The following is a 21,925-nucleotide window of genomic DNA, read 5'->3' as shown; positions in this document are numbered from 1 at the left end:
ATTGGGGAGGAGTACAGAAACCGGTTTAAAGAGCCCTTTATATTGATATAAAGGGCCTCGTTGTGTGGACGGGTGCAGCGTTAAATTGGTTTAACGCTGCTAAAATTGGTATAAATGCGTAGTGTAGACCAGGCCTAAGAAATCCCCAGATTCTTACTGTGAGTTCAGGTGCTCCTTTAGCACTTAATTTTAATGAATAAATAAAGAGATTCACAAATTAATCTGGCACCACAAATTATTTTAAGTATAAAGAAATTGCTTTCTTCTGTATGAAGGTGGAAGTCTGTTCTACTACTGAGCATCAGGCAGAAGACTGTGAACTAGTTTTGATATACTCGAAAGATATGATAGCTTGCATTTTTCTCAGTAACATGAATTTCTGTCCCTGTACCAGCACTGTTGGCATGTCACAGGAATACGGAAATTGCCATCCTGAAATTATTATTCTCCTAGTCTGGCATCCTGTCCCTGGCAGTAATCTATAACAGATGCTTCAGAAGAAGCCAAAAAACATTAGCATCCAAATGAGAATGAACTCTCTATTCATTAAGGATTTCCCCATTTCAGAGGGGACATGTCCCTCCTGGTCCAGTTAGATATTGGTGGGACAAATTAACATCATAATTGTACTCCCTTATGTGAGGAAAGTAGAGAAGAGAATGTCTTTTCAAGATCACCTAAAGGGATGGCTTAGTGTTGCTAGCTGTCCATTTGCACCTGATTTAAATGTCTTTTTATGATTTGACTTAACATGGCATGATTAACTATACTTGCAACAAGAGGTAGTACTGTACAAGCAGCATCACCTCTGAAACACAGAGACTTTAAAAGAGATATTGGCCAAATTTTAAATATTGCTTCTTGAATCTCTGCTTTTTTTCATTTGAAACCAAGACTTGTGTTTTATTTTAATGGGAAGGTGAGAGCAGAAGGAAGAAAGGAATAGTTTGGGGATGGTGGATGTGCCACCTTCATACTACAGTTGTGGCAGTGCAGCTAAAGATGTGCTCTAGAAGTGGCTATGAAACTTTCAGCTTTGACTGTGCAGTTCACAGCCTCTCTGCCACACAGATACAGAGGAAATATAAAAATAACTTGTTCACACAGTAGGTATTACTTGGACAATTTTACGTAATCAATCCATAGAAGCTGCTTGACAGCAGTCCAATAACTGTTTTTCATGATAAGCTCTCCGCATTGCTTTTGTAAAATGAACTCCCATATGTTTATTTGGGAATCTTCATGCCTTAGCTCTATAGATAGTTATAATGTTCCTTTAATACAACAGCTGTTTGGTTGTGCCAGCTCATTTGCTTTTATTAGTCCTTTTGCCACTGCAACTAAAACCAGTCATGAAACTCAAACCAGTCATGAAACGATGTTAATCTGTGTCCAAAAATAGCAGCCTCTCTGCATACCCCTCCTCTCTGTCACCCTTTCAAAGGTTGGACATCAGTACTTTTCTTCTTTTCTGAGTTTCAAGCTTACTACCTATTGTTGTTCCACCATGAAGGCTGGAATACCAGCCTTTATAGCAGGAATTCTTGGTGGCATTGGTGTTCTATTGTTTCTCATAGCTTTTGGGACAGATTATTGGCTCCTAGCAACAGAGACCTGTGGCATCTTTGAACCTGAAAATAAAACTCTTCACATCCCAGAGGTAAAAACTAGAAATCTTGTGATATTCTGCAAGTTAAAAAATACTCTTTTAAAATACACCTCTATCTCAATATAATGCCGTCCTCAGGAGCCAAAAAATCTTACTGTGTTATAGGTGAAACCATGTTATATCGAACTTGATTTGATCCGCCGGAATGTGCAGCCCTGCCCCCCCGGAGTGCTGCTTTACGGCGTTATATCCAAATTTGTGTTATATCGGGTGGCAATATAATGGGGGTAGAGATGTAACTTGCTTTAGAAATGTTTTAAAACCAACACGAATGCTCTAAGTGTTGGTGCTGGTTGTTTTAAGCCAATGGTAATATGTGCTTATTGTATACACATTCACTGTATAAAAACTCAACTCAGCTTTATCAATAAAGTCACAATCTGCATCCCAATAAAGTGTATAATTGTTAAAGACTTCAAGCAAATTATGCATAGGAAGCCATTACAGGAAAAGCTTCTGTATTCTGATAGCTATGGAGCAGAAAGTTGAAATGTGAAAATGTAATACATTTGTTTGCTGATACTAGCATTAGCCACTAAAGAGAAACTGTATTATACCGAGCTTCATATAATAAAATGATATTTTATTGCTAACTTCTAATATGGCTCTTTAGAAACCCTGATTTTAGCTGAATTTGCTTATGGTGAAACTGTTCAATAAACGCTATGAAATAACAGCTGGATCAGCTCTCTGATTTTTTAAATTCTTCTTAAATTTTCGTGCTGATCAATGTGTGTAGTATTATTAACATTTTTCAGAAATATCTCTCTGTTATGCAGAGTTTTCTTTAATGTACAAACCAATTACGTTTGGTTTTTCTGTTGAATGATTCACCTTTGGAAAACTTTATGGTGTCAACAATAAGTGTCTTCAGTTCCAGGGTTTCATAATAAAGTGTAGGTTTTTGGCTGCATCAGCCATATTTCCAAATGACTCTTCATATAGAAAGCAGACATCCCAGAAGATGTCATCATTGTATAAAACAGCATAATAAAGCTGAAGAGGGCAGAGAGCAAAAGTTTCTCAGGCATAAAAGTCCAGCTCCATTTTGTTTCACTTAGAAATGAAACATCAACATGAGAGGTTTCAGAATATTTTAAAATTACTCTGTCATCACTAATGTGAAAAAGGTTCCGGGCTAGAAGTATTGCACTGTCTTAAATAAAATAAACATCCCAAACATTCAAGATATGTAATTAGGCCCACTGTCTGTTTGGCATAGGAAACTGGCCGAGGGATCCCAAACATGCGTGTCAGAGCAGCAGTCACTATTGTTTCTGAGGTTATCATTTTTTATTTTAATCAGAGGTTTTATACTTTAATTATTGCTCCCTGCTCTATGCTCCATGCTATTCGCCCCCATAGACACATCCTCTATCCCTTTTTAAACTGGCAGGCTCTACTTATGTCCATTGAGTGTCTTGACAGTATCTTAGCTATCAACCAGTCATCAAAACTAGTGTAGATTTAACAAGTCAGCAGAGTCACCCTCTTGCACATCATTGCAGTCAAGGCTCATACCTGATCCTGAAAGAAGCAGCTCTTCCATATGAGCCAAGGGAGTGTGTCTCTGGTCAACCCAATAGGACCCATGTATTGGTATTTGGCATGTAAGGACTCCAGGGCTTGGAAAACTTTTGTGATGTCTCTCTGCTGGACCCCAAGTACCTTTCTCCCCTTTGAAATAAGGGGGGCTAACCTTGAGAGATGCTGAGTGCCTCAAATCTCATTTAACGCAATATTTTCCAGGAGGTGTTCTGCCCTTCATAGGATCAAGCTTTATAGCAGTAATGTTGATGCTCCACCAAACTGTATTGGATAAAGATAAGCATTTCTAATTACAGCTGTAATTATTTTCCTAACAAGTTAACTCACAGCATAGACAGTACAGTCCTTCTGACATGACTTGTATGTCATTTTTGCAGAACTTCCATGTGAGTTACAATAAATGAGAAATTGATGCAACTTAATCAAGATAAGTGTGTGTCAGCAGTCATAGCTGAACTCATGAGGAGACTGATATAAACAAAGAGAAACTTCTGTCTGAGATAAACTAAGCACAGCTCCCACTGATTTGACCAGAGAGAGGGGGAGGCCTTTTTGGATCATCCAACAGAAGGAGTTTATGAGCGGTTTAGAGATGGTAGTAATTTTGATGCATAAAGACTGCAAGATGGGATCTGCACAGTATAAAAAATATCCTTCTTTCTCAGTGATCTGAAGAAATGTTTCACTTATCAGAAAGTTAGGAAAGCAGCAGATAAAGGCCTGAAGTCAATGGCATTCTGTATAGCCAAGGAGGTCTGTATTAATGGAGTCCAGTTCAACATGCTAAAATGTTACTCTTGTTTGTAATTCTGACAATGCAACCCCCTCCATCCCAAACCACTCCCTCTAGGGTGAACAGATGTCCCGATTTTATAGGGACAGTCCTGATTTTTGGGTCTTTTTCTTATATAGGCGTCTATTACCCTCCACCCGCCGTCCCAATTTTTCACATTTGCTGTCTGGTCACCCTAACTCCCTCCCTCAAAAACTGACTTACCAGCCTAGTAACTAAGCCAATAGTCAAGACGAATTCCATATTATTTGTAGTTAATACAGTTTCATAAGCTTGTGCTTCATTCTCTTGCAGGATGTGGTTTTGAGAGAGGTCAGAAAAGAGATCCTCACTTTTCACCATGAAGGTTTCTTTTGGAGATGCTGGTTCTATGGGGAGGATTATGAGGAGACCATATGGAACTTCTGGTTCAGTGAGTGTTACTGATACATTTTCTAGCTTTGTTTAGAAATATTTTAAGGGTCTGGATCTGACATCAGTGATAGTTTACTATACTGTCCCTGTTGCTGTGATTAGGGCTGTGTCAGCACTTCTATTATAAAGCTCTAATACTACCAGATTATAATTGAGCTATAAAAATACAATCTGGACTGCAAGTCAGTGAGGGAGGTCTCTCCCAACTGAGAAGCAAGCTGTCTTTACATTTATTTTATTTTCCACAAGATCTGCGTGGCCATTTTAAAATAGGACAAAACCCAAAGCTATCCCCAAATTCCCCCTGATCAGGACACTTTATCTGTGCTCCATTTAACTCTGAAATTTTTGGTCTCAGATGGTCTTTTACAGTCTTCTAGGAGCATAGCAACTCACCCATTTTCTCCCTTTTTAAATAAAATCTTCTCCAACAGGAACAGAGCTCCCACTCATACCCCTATTGCTCATACCCCTATTCATGTAGTCACCAGAGGGGCTTGCTAGACTAGAACCCTTTGGCTTTCTGCCCTTTTATCTTTACTGTTCTATTAATGTCTTCATCCTATGAGGTGTCCAGTGCCCTCAGTTCTCATTGACTACAATTTGTGGGACACTCCAGCCAATGCAGGAGATGCTAAGCACCAGGTAGCCTCAGAGCCATATAAATTTGTGTGTAAATGCAATCAAGACACTTATTTTACAGCATTGTCTATTTCCCTTTTTTCATGGAAACTATGAGAATCAGCTCACCCACTATGAGTAAACACAGATTATAGCAAAATCTATCTTTCTGAAAGTACGCTAATTAGTTGGAAAACAACTTTAAGCAGAATGGAGAAGTTTAATCTTGCAAACCTCAGATTTGCCAGCTGGAATCAAGCTCATCTGATAGCTGTTAGGTGGTCCATGTGAAGTGAATTTGGTGGTCTCAGTAAGACAGGTGTTCACGTATAAAATAACTGCCAACACAGCTGACGCTAACTAACACCCTTTGTTGACAGTAGAAAAGCTAAGCAGTGAATGGAACATGAAGACTGAGTTGTCTTTTCTTCCTAGAGGTGGTTGGGTTCACTGGTGTGGCAGTACTTGTACTGCTGATGCCCCAGTTATATCTGCTATGTAGATAATTATGGAACTCTGTATGGAACTTTATGGAATAACATCAGAGAAAATGAAACTTTTGGGCATTCAAAGGCTGAGAAGAGTCAACAAAAAAGACAACCAACTCTCAGATAGTTGAGTTATTCAATGTTCATCTGTGCCTGATGTTTCCTAGAGTGGTTAAGTCCCTCTCTAAACTACATGTAGTGGGGTCACCGCAAAATGCGATCAAGTCATAGCAAATTTACCATATGATCATAAAGTTAACAGTGCGGCTCTGTCAGGAACCGACGGTTAATTTACTACATGATGATCAACATTTCAGGTGATTCCTACTCTTTGCAAACTACTGTATATTTTAGGATATGGTTATCTCCATTATAAAATTAGTATTTGCTAGAGTTGATTGAAAGTTTTCTTACAGAAAGTGTTTCTGTCAAAAAAATGTCCTGAGAAGATTTACTACCCAATTGCATTACATAGGAATCCATGATATAATATAATGTTACATGAAGTAAAATGATGAAATAAATCACCACTTGGAATCCTTTTAATAACACTGTTATTAGATAACTGGCAAATCTGTATTATTTCTTTAGGTATTTATTGTAATAGGATTGATCACGGCAAATTAGTTTGCTGCTATTGTGGATGTAATAATTAATTCAATAAGTATTCCATAATTAATTTAGTATGAACTAATGTCCACCTATTATAACTGTTCCTCTGAGCTGGGGAACATTTAAAAATAAGTGGCTAATCATTAATTAATTCATTTAACATTAATTCTACCACCATTAATCACGATAAGCCCCAGTGGTATTAATATTGATGAGACACTACCATTGTAATTGTGCTTTCCTTTCCCACAAACTGGAGATGCTATATGGTAGGTAGCTCTAGTATCCAAATATTTTAATCGCTTCTAGACAGAATGGAAAAAACCTAGGCATGGAGAGAATTATTCTAATTTGAACAAATCCATATTCCTATGATTTTGTCTGGCTCAAGTTAATTTTTGAGGGAATTAAAACTGGCTGTGTAAGGTTCTCAAATCCTATTGCATCCTATCTATCTCATTTTGCATTTAGACCATGTTCAGCTTATACTTTACTCATATCCCCTTTAATGCCAGTGAGTGTTTGGCAGGTTTTGCAAGATTGGACATTTTATCTGAGTATAAAGGTTGCTATTTTGCATATAATAAAAGTGAAATGCTATTTATTCTCCATTTCTTTTTCAGCTAGCCAAGCACATCCCAAGTATTGCATGCATGGCTACCTGTTTCCTATGCCCATTGCTCTTGGACCTTTCCCACATCCTTCCTATGATGCAACCGCAGGTTGGTACTTAATCAGCTGTGTTCACCTCTTCTTTTCATAGGGATCCAATAGAGTGCTCAGATGTGTGGATCTGTACTGTAATTACCTCGGTGGCCTTGACCTTGTTTTCTACCAAACTTGCATGGGGGCACAAGAGAAAGAGGGGCACACTCCCCTTTTCAGAGGCTACAGCTGCAGCCCCACAATTTAAGGAAGCAAAGGGGGCTGTGCTCCATATGCTTCCCTCTGAGAGCAATCATATGGAGGGTATGCAGGGAGTAAATGGTACCAGGACTCCAGCCCCTCAATGCATGCCAGCCACCACAGCTATCCTACACCCTTCTAATGTATCTAGTAAATTACTTCTCTCCAGTACAACTGTGGCATCCTGGATACACACCTACTAATGCAACAGCCTTACTTGGACTACATGACAAAATCATGATCTAGCGCTCCTTTGTGAAGGGTGTTTTCATAGGATCTTACCTCCCTTGCTATTAATCCCTCAACTCTTACCTCTCTTGCTATTAATCCCTCAACTTTACCAGGGATAAACTAACACATCATGGTAGAAAGCACACTAGGAACTCACACTTGGAAGGTCACTGGAAACTGTCTGTTGTGCTTTATTAGAAACTCATGATGACAGAGGTGCAACTGAATGCCGGCAACAAAAGAACAATTTGTTGTTTTGATGAGACCCCAGAAGCAAACTGCCCACCAACAGGAACCTGTTATAGACCTGGGTCACACTGGTCTCCTCAGAATGAAGGCTCTGAATATAGACTTAGGGCTAGATCATGACTTTATGATCCACCCTGAGTGAGGGGCAGCGGCAGCTGCACAGTCCCAGAAGCAGACCTGGGAACTGAATTGTGACAGAACCTATTCTCCACTTGCTGCCCATCCCCAGGGAAAATTATTTCATCTTTTTATGCAGAGCAGTTTTCTCCTCCTTTATAGCAGATGGGGCAATTTCCTGCAATATTCTTGAAAAATCATGTTGAATTAAGTTTAGGTATATCTAGAATCCATCATATTAAATGCAAAGGTTATTTGTTATTGTGAGGACAGGATTATATCTGACTGTCTAGGGGAGACGTAGGGTGTGAGCCCTGGGAAGTGTTATGAACTTCAAAGGACTATACTGAACAATGGGCCAGTCAAAGAAAGGAGTGTTGGACAAAGGGTCAAGTGGTTTGCCTGGGGAATCTCAAGGGGGAGGTGAATGCAAATTCCCCACCTCCAGTTATGCAAAAAAGCAGCTTTTGGAAGCTCCGTCTTACCTGTTCATGAAGATCCAAGGTCCAAGCTATATAAAGGCAAGATTGGCCTATGTATAAGTGTGCTTGTTCTGAGCTAAGGCTGCTATGAATTTGTAACCACAGAAAACCCCTTTGTGGGGTTCGAAGGACTGACTCCTACCAGAGCCCTTGTGGAGATGGGGGGTGATCTCTTGTTAAGCTGATTGGCAGGAGTGTAAGGTTCATTCTTATTGTTTTTAACATGTTTTCTCTGTAATGCTTTTACCTTAAGAATAAATGTGTTTGCTTAGAAATTAGGCTGTTCATAGCTCTGAAGAGAGAGAGCAAAGCACAGAAGCTGGATTAGTTAGGCAGTCTGACTTGTTGGGAGTATCACAGCGTAGGCAAGGAACTGTGCAGCCTGGAAAACTCCCAGTCAGAAGAGAGAGAGACATGGGGCTCTGTCCAAGAGAGTTGACAGCTGGGGGGAGCTGGAAGCCTAACAGTGGGTACCCTTGATGGACTATGGAGAGGGATATAGGTGCAGTTGCCCTGAACTGTGATGCCCCCTTCCCCTGCTTTGTTCATCATCTTACTCCAGTCAGAAAGTAAATGTGGTGGAACCAAAGTATTCATGCTTCTCACTGCTCTCCCACCCCCTCCTTGCCCTCTTCCTCCCAGGGAGGAGCACTGAGCAAGTAGCTCCTGCTCTCCTCAGTGCAACTGGATTTGTGATCTGAGCAAGGAGTAATGAGTGTTATATTTACCTGTATTCCCCTGCATGGCTGAGAGCTGGTGTGTGCCAGTCTAGCACTGAGTGATTCCCATAATGTCTGACTTAACACTGAATGAACTGTAGTGTTGTTGGGTTGGTTTTGTTAAAAGAAAAAGCACTGAACGCTATTCTTAAAAGACCTACAATGGCAAAGCAAAATGAGTCAGTTACTAAAATAGAGAAAATCGGTTAAACCAACACATTCAAATTGATTCCACCCCAGTGTTTTCTGTGGATTTCCATCCTCATATATTTTTGGATTTCGGCAATGAATTAGCTGCTGTTTGGAATTTGAATTTAATTGGTGGCAGAGGACAGAATTAATCCGCTAGTCTTTTTAAAATTAATTGATTTCTTTAAATAGTACACATCCCTCTGCTTTACCTCCTGGGACCTGGGGCAGGTGTACTGTACAAACAAACATCTTGACCTTTTCCTTAGCCTTTAGCAATAGCATTTTTTTATGGGGAATTCATTAAAAAAAATTGTCTGTTTTTTTTCTGTGCTGTGTATGATTTCTGCCCCAGGGAGCACATGGCAGTATAAAATGGATATGATGTGTTTGTTGTCAGTAAAGTGAGTAGCACATTTCAGGCTCCATTGTAGACTCTATAAAAACACCATCAAGAGTTAGTTAAGCAGTAGTGGGGGTTTTTTTTCTTTTTTTTTCTTACAAGAGACAGTCAGGGTTACCAGTTTCTGAGTGATTTTACTAATAAACAGACTAACTTTTCTGAGCTAAATAAAGGGCCCTCAAGCCATCTGTTCCTGTCTGTCAGTCCTTGCTATGAAACAAACCCTTCAGCTGCCTCTTAACGAATCTTTTCTGAGACTGACTTCTGAAAGGCTGTTAGATTACTTAAAGTGCCATGTGTGAGCAAAAATGTATACAAAGAACTATCATCCCCTGTAACCCTGTCCCTTAGTCTATCTGAAAGGAACGTGTTACTCACCCCAGGGCCCGTTATATCATGTTGTTCTGTAGGAGACATAGCGATAACACTAGAGTGGTGGTATGGGGATGTTCTCTCCATAGATTGTTAGCCAGAGCTGTGTAGTTCTTGCATTCAGTCCTTACTGTGTCCCTGTCTGTGGAGTTAGTCTTAATTATATAACCACTCACGTCCAGGTTTACAACTCTATTCCTCACCTATAACATCAGGATGTAATAATGCTTATGTACACAAAGGATGTTGGGAAGCTAACTCAATTCACTCTAAAATATTTGAGATCTGCAGACAGGAAATGCTAGTTAAGAGTACAGTATTGTTTTCTTTCTTTCAAGTAAGAAAGTGTTTATATGTAAAATACCATAGAGGGGAGGATGCCCAAGGAAAGAATGACTGACTATGGGCCATATCTTAGTGAATAGGATGTAACTCAGGGCAGAATTTGGGGTGATGTGTTGTTAAGGTATGTACGTGAATCATGGGATTTCTTTAAAGGTTCAAGATTCTTTTACTAAATGGATTCCTTGTCAGACTGGTTTAAAATGAGTAAAATGTGTCTGCTGTATATCATTTTTCTTTCATGCGTGAATTGTGACAGAATTGCCCATTTTCTCCTGCTTAAGTCAAATGGTCATAATTGCTGCTCCATAGACACAGTGCACAAAGTGGAAGATGATAGCATGAGGGGGGTGGATGGCTGAAGAGATTGGCGGTGGGCTATGGAGCCTTTTCACCTGTTTGAATCTAGCCTGGGATTGTGGTATTCACTGGAAGTTATTCCCATCAGATGGTGTTTGGCGAAATAAGTTGGTGATCAGGCCTGTTCTTAGTGGGAAAGTGCCCACTGCACAAAAACACTACGGTTGGCACTAACTAGCACTGTTGCTTGAAGTTATAGCAGAAATTCAAGACTCAATGGGTCAAAGAATCTGAATCCCCTCCACTAGTTGTGATCCTTCTGGCTCAGGAGGGAAGGCAGACTAGAGCACTGAAAAGTTTGCACTGCTGCTTTCAGTGTTTCACCTGCTCTGTGGGTAAATATGGCTCAGTTCTCCAGGATCATGAACCTGGCATCTTTAAGTATTGCTATGTAAAGGGAGGGGATGGGGAGAGAAAAGAGGAGACGATTCTATGTCTTTGAGTTTAATTTCCATTTCTTTCTTTCCTACCCCAAGCTTGTTGCTCTCCCAAAAAGCTTGTGCCACATTTTACCCTGGCAATCAAAACTCTTTTGGGCCAGGCCTTCCTGACACATCCATTGGAGTTCTGCTATTCATCCTAGGCCCATTATTTATGGTATGAAGTACATGACAAATAAGCTAAACCTTTACAAGTGCTGGCCATACGCTGTATATCTGAGGACACTAGAGAGTTAGTAACATGCCTGATACAACTCTTCTCAACAAGAGCAACTCAATAAGTCTAATAAAATATTTAAAAATTGTTCATAATCCTGATATTCATTACAACAAGGTTATTATTTTTATGCTTGATGAAACTGGATTTATATGCATCAGTTTCACACAGACTTCTGAAAACTGATCTGATTATGTGGGTTTCCTTTCCTATAACTTTATTCTTTCCCATTGTACAGTGTACAGGGGTTTCTGGACTGCATGCATCGTACTAGCTGTCGCTGCCAGTCTGGCGGGAGGATTCCTGTTGGTGTGTGGTGTGCCCTTTTTCAATGATAGATTCTATAAAGTAGGAGGTGGATTCCTCATCACATCTGGTAAGCTGCCAACTCATAGTAATTGGATATACTAGCGTCTGGAATGCTGAAACCAAGTTTCTCTTTGTGTGTGATGTGTGTGTGTGTGTGTGTGTGTGTGTATGAAAAGGGTAGGAACTCTAATAATGAGGAATGACAGTAGAAAGATATGAGCTGTAGTAAATTATGTATGAAAATTTAAGCACTGACTTTGAAGAAACTGTATTTTCCCTCCACTCTAACAAATGAATTTTGTTCAATGAAGCTTTAGAAAGATATTGCTTTTCCATAAAAGACTTTACTTTTCAGAAATGCTCTTTTTTTCTTCTTGTGTAAGGCTCCGATTTTGTTATGCAATCCACTGGGAAAGACCTCTGAGCTTAGATGGAATCTATGGCCATTGTATTTTTGGACAGTAATTAGCTAGGCCCCAGTCCTGCAATGCAATCTCCTAATTTGGACCACTGTAGTATATTGCCCTCAATAGTGGACAGAAATAAACATTTATACACTATTAATAAAAATCTACTGTGAAATAAAACTTGAGGGACACATTCAAATAAAATCTGAAAATCATATAAAGCAGCATAAAGTCAGGAAAATGAACTAGAAACATTCATTTATTCACCCTTCACTGTAACCTTATTAATCACTCCACTGTAGTGTTATTAGCACCTAGAATTACAAGACATTTTTTCTCTTTCTCTTTTTGCGATTGATGGGATTATTTTGGGGGGATTTCTTGGGATTGGTGAATTTGTTTAACTAAAATAAATCATTGTTTTAAACCATTGACCAAAAATCATAAACCTTGTAACCAGACAAAAGTTTGGTTAACTTTTCTTTATATATATGACACTCTTTGTGGGTTCAGGGAAAACCAGTGGAATTGTCTTAATTTTTTTAAGACCCTAATTCATTAAATCACTTAAGCACATGTATAATTTGAAGCATGCAAGTAACCATTTGAAGTTTTTGGGAAATACTCTGTGAAATAGGCCACTATTTCAAAAAAAGTTGAATAGATTTTAAAGGAAGTAAAATTCTGTACTTAAAAAAGAAGACTAAAACCAACTCACTACTTTTCACTGTTGGTGTTTTATTTCAATCTTTAGTTGACAACTTTTTCATTAAAAACCAGGACATAGAATTTCAAAGTTCTTAAAAAACCTGATTGTGCACCACATAACCTCTTGGCTTTAGTCAAAGATATTTCTGTTAAATAAAATTTGTGCTACTGCTATCTTGATTTAAGCAGCAGTCGTTATTATTACCTATCATTAGACTAAATCAGTTCCTTGGGAGCTGGCCTAGGTAAGCAGATTTCTTGTTAAGCAATTTATCACTATATTTTTTATGCAAACGAGAACCGAAAGAAGGGACAACTTTGTAAAAGTGATCATTCTTGTGACATTTCCAGCAAGAAGTTCATCAGATGATTTTTGATAAACATCCAAATGTCTGGATTTGTATTGAAATTATGTCTCTAAAATATTTGGAATGCATTGCTTAGTAGTTATTTTCTTTGTTTCCATAAAATATAATCTGTTCTGAAAATATCTCGGTTTTTGACTATCGTTTGGATGGCAGGATTTGGTCTGATGGTACAAGAGGAAGCTGGCATTGCCTTCTGCTAGTGACCTGAAGCTCAGTTTTAATTAACCTTCTTCACAAAATGCTCTATCTTCTCAGAAGTGTGAAAACATTTGTAATTTATAGAGAGGAGAGTAGTCTAGTGATTAGATTTTGTGATTAGAAATCAGGACTCCTCAGTTCCACTCCTGCCTCTGCTACTGATTCACTGTGTCCTAAGGAAAGTCATTATTTAATCCTTAACCTCTGTGTGCTTCAGTTTACTCTGATAAGACTTCCCTACCTCAGAGGTATGTTAGGAGGCTTAGTTAATGCTTGTAAGGCAATGTGAGATTCTTTCCTGGAAGACTCCTAATCTAACATAGATGTAAATATGCTTCAAAGCACTTTTTTTTTTTTTAAATCAGATATTCCTAAATTTCTCTTGGAAAGCAGACATTTTACTATGTTCATTTATTATTTATTTAGATTGACAGGACCATAAGGGGTGGCTGTCTCACACTCTAGATACCCCTAACAACTACCGGTAATTAAAAATGCAATCTATACCATCAGTATCACCTATAGAACTGAAAGCTATACTTTAAAACACACATTGTAGGAAAGAAAACCTAAAGGTTGACTGTTTTCCTTGAGGGCAGTACTGGCACTGAAGATGAAGCCCCATCTCTAAATTATTCCATTGGCACCAGCAGACTGTGCGTCTCTATCCTGCAGGAGAAATTCAGTGTTTCACAGGGAAGTCTTAATCATCCCATTGGATTCCTTGGGTTTGCTTTCCAAGAAATGGCTCTCATTATTAACTGTACTTTCAGAGGATGAGTCTGATAGCCTGCCAGCTACCATAACAAATCTTGTGCTCTGTGGGTGGTATTCTTGAGAGCGCTTTCAGAAGAACCAGCTCATTTCGCTTGATTTATTCTGAAAGATAACTCAGTAAATAGAACCGGAAACTACTTGACATTTATTGTTAGTTTCATTTGTAGATCTTCCCCCTGCCCCTAGTTTAACAGTTGACCTTGCCAACCTGCTTCCAAAAATGACTCAACCACATAAGCAGCTAACCAGGATATCATCTTTCTTTCTCATGCATCCGACGAAGTGGGTATTCACCCACAGAAGCTCATGCTCCAATATGTCTGTTAGTCTATAAGGTGCCACAGGACTCTTTGCTGATCTTTCTTTCTAGAATCTGACATGCTGTCAATAGTTTAAAGGCATCCTACGGGAAGAAAGACACTAAACAATGGCTAGTTTTCACTTGTTTCAGTAGTCAGACAATGATGTACTTAATTATAATTACTGTGTCACCACTAGGGCTGGGTGAATACTGCAAAATATTTTGTGAAAACATTGTTTGTATTTTGAAATAAATTCACTTTGACTGTATTTGTGTCCCGTTCTGTTTCAGTTCTCATGGATAATTTAGCAAGCAAGTTTAATGGTAAGAATGTATGGGTCTGATCCAAAGCCACTGAAGTCAATGGGAGGCTTTCCATTGACTCTAGTGGGCTTTGGATCAGGATCCAAAATGGTAGGGTTAAGAGAACAAGTGACCTGTTGCCCATGTGCTGAGTTGAGGAGAGGCAGGGAAGGGATTGTTGGGGGAATAGCAAAAACCTGTTGCAAGCAATAGAGCTGTGAGACCTTCTCAAAGAAAAGGTCAAGAATACTTGATAATGGAAAGTGTTAGGCAACCTAAATATAGGGGTTGGTACCAGCTCCCCCATAACAAAACACACAAATGCGCAATAATCCAATACGTCTATATTTTTTGCTCAGCCATTCAGATCAGAATGTTATTATACAGGGTTCCAAATATTGTTGTGTGATTCCACCCTGTTACATTTTTACACAAACGACCTGACTATTTTAAAAGTGGAACATTTCTAATAACCACTCTGCAATTGAGAGGAATCATTCCAATGTTATAAGGTAATTCTACTGTGAGCAGGATGTCTGAGGTTTTGTGTGTGTGTGTTTGTATTAATCTGTTCTGTAATACCAGCTTATTGCAAAATTAAAGACGAACTCTATGCCAATCTTAAGGCTGGAATTCTTTGTAGTTTATATTCTAATTCCTTTTTTCCAAAACGAGAGCTCCACATTCAGCAGTCACCAGGTATTTTGTATATAATGCATGTATTGTGTAAGACAGGTGAAAGTCAGCAGTCCATTTTCTTACCATAACATTCTTTAAGAAACTAGTAGTCTAGAAGGTGAATGAGACACTGATAGTTAAAGTTCAGTTTTCCTATAACTAGCAGATGGTATGAAAACTCTTTAGCTTCCAAGGAATAAGAGTTAGAGATTGAATTCTTTCATCGTCCCTACAATTAGCTGCTAGAAAGGTGTCACAAGCATATAAAAAAAGAAAGAGACAGAGTTAGACTTCAATTTACTCACAAAGTGCTACCATTCCTTTAGAGTGGGAAGACACAGAGTCAGAGGTTAGTTGTCTTGCAGTTAGCCCCTAGCTGGTGTCATCAGGGTATGAAGGAGAAAGATTTAATGCCACAAGTTCAATTTTCTTGCAATTAGCCACTCCCCAGAAGATGCCATTGACCTAATCAGCGCTGCGACTGAGTTTCACAGTTAATTTTTTCCATACCAGCCTAATGAATAGAGGCAGAGGGAGAAAAAGAAAGAGATCACTCTGCTAATTTTCTAGCCAGCAGAAACCACAGAGCCATTAAGAGGAGTATATGGATGGTCTCATTTGACATGCCACTTACCAGAACCCAACACACAACAGCAGAGGCAACACTGCTGCATGTGCAAGCAGGAAGCTTGTCTGGTTTAGTAATCTCTTACCACTGCACTCTGTCATCTTGTCCCCACATTCTAAATACTGTATTAACGAAAAGCCTAACTGCAGTAAAACAATCCCCAATCCTTAACTTGACCCCCAAAATGACTCTTTTGCTCACTCCAGTACATAGCCAGGCTCCTCGTTTCATCTTTATTATGCAAGTGGCAAATAGCGTTTTACAGGCACTTGCGTAAATGTTAAGGGTCTAAGGGTCTGATCAATTTTTATTCATCCCCGTTTGATTTCTGCAGTTAAAATCTTAGGACTTCAATGTCCCAGTGACCTTTCTGTTCCTTCGGATGGCATCCTGAGGCAGGGCTGTTAACTCCAGCTTCAGTTCTCTACACTTCCTCTTCTGTTTCCCTGTTCCATTTGTCCTTTTCATGTTGTCTTCTCATTACTATGACTGTGTAAATCCCAGGGACTCTTCTCCACCTCATTTCTAATTATTCTGACAGAGAAATTGCTTATTTGACTCTCTTTTTGTCACGTTCAAAGAGTATGAAATTGTTCTTAATTTAGATTCCATTGTTACTCTGGTGCCATCATTTCCAATACTTTGTTTAATAACAAATCCTGAAGTGTGAAGAGCTGGTGCTTTTTCTTGTGAGGATTAGGGAGACATTTTCCTATTCAGCACTTTGGGAACCTGAATGTTGGATGTCTTTCCTCTTCATGGGCCTTTCATGCTTTCCATTGTTGTTTATCCAGTCATCATCCAATGATAGTTATTTTCTTTCATCTTTATAGTGAAGGTATGAAATTTTCTTCAGAATATATATATATATATATATTAAAAGAGAGTAGATACAAGCTAGCTCTAAATATGGGTGTTAGCATATCACTGTCCCATGAGCCTCAGGAATATATTTTTTTATTTAGGTCTATTAAGGTAGATATTGTATTTTAATAAGATATGAATTGATCTTAAGAAGGATGCTTACTGAGGTTCAGTTACTATCCAATTAATTTAATTTTAAATTACGTTAACAGTAAAGACTTAATTACATTCTTATCAATATATTGTATTTTGTGAAGAAAGTGTGACTATTAATTTATACATACAGCAATTTCCTTATAGCAAGATAATTGGTATTTTAAGCATATAACTGTCATATTCCATGTAAATTACTTATTTGCCACGCTTAATTTAAAGTGCTACCAAAAATTCTAATGAACATATGGGTATTAGAACCGATAGCATTTAACTCCTTGACAGCCAGTCCCAGTAGGCATAGGGCCTTTCCTTATAAGTCTAAAACATTAGAAAAATATAGCACTCCCCCAGTATGTTCATAGGTTATAATTCTAAGGTAGTGGAGAGATGCTCTGCAATTTTAAAAAAAGTAAGACAAATCTAATGACTTAGTGTTCATTCATACATACATACACATTTTGTACATAACACGGTGTGACTTAGCTGAAGATTATTTTGGATCCTATATATCTTCATATAGACCTTCTGTTAGGCTTTGATGCAGGAAAGCACTGAAGCATAATCTGACTGATTACATTTCTTTATGTCATGCTAACTATCATTGGCTTTACCATTGAAAAGGCACCTCTTACCTACAGTTAGACTACAACAGTATTTGAGGTGATGTAGGTTATTTCAAATCTGTGGTATTTTACAAAACTCTGTGTGATAATGTTGACTGTCTAATGGGGACCACTGCACTAATTGTAACATAATAAATAATATTTTTCTATGATATTTTGGAGCATGACATGGCCGTGGGCTAAACTAGAGTTTTGTGACAGGGGAAGGGTCTCCTCTTTTTCAAATAATCCACCTACATAGGCCATATTTTGGAATCTTAAGTCTCCATCTTTTGAATTTGGGGAAGGAAGTTTCTGATTAGGATACCTGGATGTGAACCCGTTCTGGGTTGGATGCAGATCTGGTAGGCAACTATTTTCCAGTTCTGTTTCAGATGCAGTTGGAATCTCACGAAACACCTGACCTCGTGGTGTTTTCTCCATTTATGAATGTGGAAAGCTAATGAGATCACTAGGTCTCATCTGACATTTTGAGCCAAAGTATTTTAAAAACACCTTGCAAGAATTTTGTGGCAACAAATAGGAGCACAATTTCAAAATCTTCTCCTGATGTGGCACTGAAGCTGAATACTACCTTTACCCAATATTCAGATCTGACTGTGATCTCAGTCCATTTCTGGCATGTGGCCGTAGGGGAGTCTTATCAATGTATTGCATGAGGATACGGGTGATACTCCCCTAAAACTGTACCATCCCCCAAGAAGTCCTACCTTCATAGACATTTCTAGCTGTAGTGTAAATTACTTATTTATTATTATTATTATTAAACAATCTACCCGAAATTATGTAGAGGGCTTTACTTGACTTTTCTACATTCTTATATTGTATTTCCTTGTGAAAAACTATCTTCTAGGCCCAGTGTCATGTGGGTTTTTTTTGATACTTTGTTCCAATGCTTAAGAAAACATCATATAAGATGAAAAAAGGCAGTTCACCAGAGCTCGCAGCAGCCACTGCACTTGGTCTATCCATCATGGATTCTGTTTTCTGTGTCTGGCCATGGAAGCAACTACAGAGCAATGTTATGCAAGATTATTCTCACCATCAGCATATTTATATCCGCAGATTTTTGCATTTTTTGTGGAAAACAAAGCCAGTTCTGTCTGGAATGTCTGATTTGTTCTTTTCGAAAAGATAAAAATAAGTTTTTGTTTTCATCTTGGCCCATGTTTCTTCCACTCTTGCCAGGCAAAAAAGCCTCTGATGAAAATGGAAATGTTACATATTTTTCCAAATTTGGATCAAATATTGCAAAATGTATCCATTTTTCAAAATTAACATGGCTCTAGATCCTGTTCCCACTGAAATCAATGGGAGCCTTGCAATGTCAATGAGTGAGCCAAAATGGGAAGACCATATTAAGCGTCACTTGTAAAGACGCACTGCACAGAGGCGAATTTCATCCTGTGAGAGTAGGCTCAGACCCCACACAGTGCTATCCTAGGGATAATTTTCTAAATAATATCCAGCACTAGACTCTAATATAAGGAAGCCAAAAAGTGTGGCTTGAATGACCAAAACTGAGTAGTGAGTGTGGTTTTATGTAAATGTTCCATTGATTCAGTGTAAAAATTTTTTTGGGAATTTATATTTATTATAAATGTAATCGGATGTTATAATTATAAATAATCTTATATAAAATTCTAAACTGTTTTAAGGAAAAGGAACTCTTTACAAAGCTTGCTGCATGGTCTAAAAAGCTCAAATGCCAGTTTTTCATATTCTCTATTCGGTGAATGACAAGCAGCTTTAAAAACAAACAGTGACCTATCGCCAGTGCAGATTCATAGACAATATTCTATTAATTTTATTAATGATTTCATATGCTGATCATACTTTGAAAACAATCGATCTCTGTGTCTTTTCAGGAGGCTTATTTTTCCTGCTCACATTTCTCTTTGTGATGTGGAAGGAGTTTGCAGCTGATCTCCAGAAATACGTACTTCTGGAAAGAAGTGAAAAATGCATGGATGATGTCCCTGTAAATGTGTATTATGGATGGTCATTTATGTTTGCTGCAGCTGGGATTCCCTTGGTTTTACTTTCTGGACTTCTCTTTTATCTCGTTGGCCGAAGCATTCTGCCGGCAGAGGAGTAAACAAGCTGTGCAACTGAAAAACCTCTGAGAAGATCTTTGAAACCACCTGAAAATGAGGAATAACTGTTTGGGGGACTAGACAATTTTTGTAGCTTAGATGCTTGATCAAGGGTCATTGTTAAATGATACTAAGGAACACTGGAAATATAAACCCAGTCATTTCAAATAGAGCTGATTCTGAACCAAAAAACCCCAGTGCCAAAATATCCAAGTAGCTTTCCCGGCCTTATCATGGGAAAGGCCAAAGGTCCAGATACAAACATGTAGACCTGTAAAATCATAAATGTTCAGATTCAGACCCAAATTTTGCAGCTCTGGTTCAATTCTCACTTCAAAATCAATGTAATACTCTTCATTTTATAATAGACTGGGCATATCTAAAACCTTTCTGTGGTCTTCAATATGTATAAATATTCAGAGGGATAGGGATAGTATGTTGAAATTTCTAGCACCCTCATTTCTTGTTAAATGTAATCAAATCTGGCTGGGATGTCTATTTCTGAAAACCAATTAGGATGATTTTTTGAGCGAGCATTAAAGGACAACTATTACATGGCTTTTAAATACAACAGGAAAATGATTTGTCAGGAGGTTCAAGAATTTTTTGGCACCTTTAAGGTCCCAAATCTGCATATATAAATGCACATACCTAACTTTAAATATGTGAACAGCCCTCCACCAGTTATATGCATAATAAAACATATGATTACTATCATTTATCAGTTATTTACGGTATTACCCACTGTGTGCTAGGTGTTTTCCAACCACTCAAGAAATATTGTCGTTCTGAAGAGTTCACAATCCCAGGATGAAGAAGTAGACAAAATTTAAAGAAATGGGAATGGGCACAACAATATTATTATTAGTGTTTGTTTGTTTCAGTAGTGCCTTGAGGCCAACTGAGAACAGGCTCTCATTGTGTTAGGCACTGTACGAACACAGAATAAGAAACGGTCCCAAAGAAGCAGATAAAAGATTTAAGTGTCTGGATTTACTCAAGTGCATAAGATTTGCCAGTTAGTTACAGTAAAACATGCTAATTTGTATGCACGGTATACAAGACAATTGAGATCCAAAAGGCAAACTAGTTTCTATTTATACTATACATGAGGACTTGTAAAAATATTGGAGTAATGACAAGATTTGGTGCTATGTGTTTTGGGTTTGATCTCAATGCTTTGAAGTCATTTTTGCTAGGCCCTTGCTTGTTTTAACAATTTGCATAACGTTTGAATCAAACTTACAAAATTATGTGCTGAATTCATGAATGCCATTATTTGTACTAAACACATATCTTTAAGCTATATGCCATGTATTGACAATATGTAGTTAATTAATAATATGGTGTAAATCTATTGCAGAATGCAGTGAAAATTGTTGGAGGTATAAATTATTTATTATTTTTCTTCCTAAAATATTATGAAAGTCGCAGGAGCAAGTTCTAATTACTCATTTACAAAATCCATGGTATGTATAGAATGATCATTTGTAATTCCAATGTAAAAAATAATGAACAACAGACTTGGTTTGTAGTTCTCACTTAAGTAAAACTCTCATTGATCCCCATTAATGGGAGCTTTGTTTGAATAAGGATGGATATAAACAATATCTCTTATACTACTCCAGCAAATAGATATTTCATGACATTTAGAAATACACAGATATTTAAATGTTTTGTTTGTCAGTTTTAAAGGTGTTTTTAATTATATCCATTAGAGTTATGCTTGTGTCCCATCGGTTCTTCAGGTGATAATTTCTCACTATAAATTGTCTCTCTTTGGATAATTTTTGTCATTTAATTATCTATTCAGTGTGAAGCTGAACACTTATGGCCACAAAGAATAAAAGTATGTAATCTGGGAGCAGAAGAGGTCAAGATTTACAGTCACTTGCCTTTTGCTGATCCCATAAAACAATCCAAGCATGCAGAAATGATGAGCCCATAAGAGACACCAGGGCAGAAGTAGGAGAATGCAGCAAGAAATCCATCAGACTTATTGATATCTACAAAACGAAGGATTCCTGAAGTTGTGAATAGATAAGTGAATTTTATAATATAGAATGAAATATTTATTAACTTTCTCCATCTGTTCTTTAAAAAATTTAGTTTAATGTCATCAAGGCATTTATGGAATACATTTAGTTTAATCATGCATTCATGCCTTGGGGAGTAACTGTCCCTTGGAGACCTACTCATTCTGGATCAGTCTAGAACAAGCAATAGTTTAAAACTCAATCATTCTTTTAGAAAACAAATTGTCCTTCTGAGGAATCGTTTCTTCTGAAGAGGAATTTTCAGAGAACCTCATGGGCTCAGTGACATAGTTTAGAAATT

General features: G+C 38.0%; 1 protein-coding gene across 1 annotated transcript; it reads left to right on the top strand.

The window, feature by feature from the left end:
• The first annotated feature begins 1,426 nt into the window (after positions 1-1,426).
• LOC116834717 (transmembrane protein 182-like) lies at positions 1,427-21,107 on the top strand. The gene is made up of 5 exons (XM_032797007.1): positions 1,427-1,660; positions 4,305-4,422; positions 6,769-6,867; positions 11,411-11,548; positions 19,361-21,107. The coding sequence occupies exons 1-5, from the start codon at positions 1,508-1,510 to the stop codon at positions 19,588-19,590; spliced, it is 738 nt and encodes a 245-aa protein (XP_032652898.1). The 5' UTR covers positions 1,427-1,507; the 3' UTR covers positions 19,591-21,107.
• The last annotated feature ends 818 nt before the right edge of the window (positions 21,108-21,925 follow it).

Source organism: Chelonoidis abingdonii, chromosome 8 (genome assembly GCF_003597395.2).
Source record: "Chelonoidis abingdonii isolate Lonesome George chromosome 8, CheloAbing_2.0, whole genome shotgun sequence".
NCBI lineage: Eukaryota > Metazoa > Chordata > Testudines > Testudinidae > Chelonoidis > Chelonoidis abingdonii.
This window is presented reverse-complemented; position numbering and strand designations above follow the sequence as displayed.

Excerpts from the sequence above, each read along its gene's own strand:
- LOC116834717 (XM_032797007.1), top strand. The coding sequence starts at position 1,508 with ATGAAGGCTGGAATACCAGCCTTTATAGCAGGAATTCTTGGTGGCATT. Across the intron at positions 1,661-4,304 it reads AAACTCTTCACATCCCAGAG|GATGTGGTTTTGAGAGAGGT; the intron begins GTAAAAACTAGA and ends ATTCTCTTGCAG. Across the intron at positions 11,549-19,360 it reads TGGATTCCTCATCACATCTG|GAGGCTTATTTTTCCTGCTC; the intron begins GTAAGCTGCCAA and ends GTGTCTTTTCAG.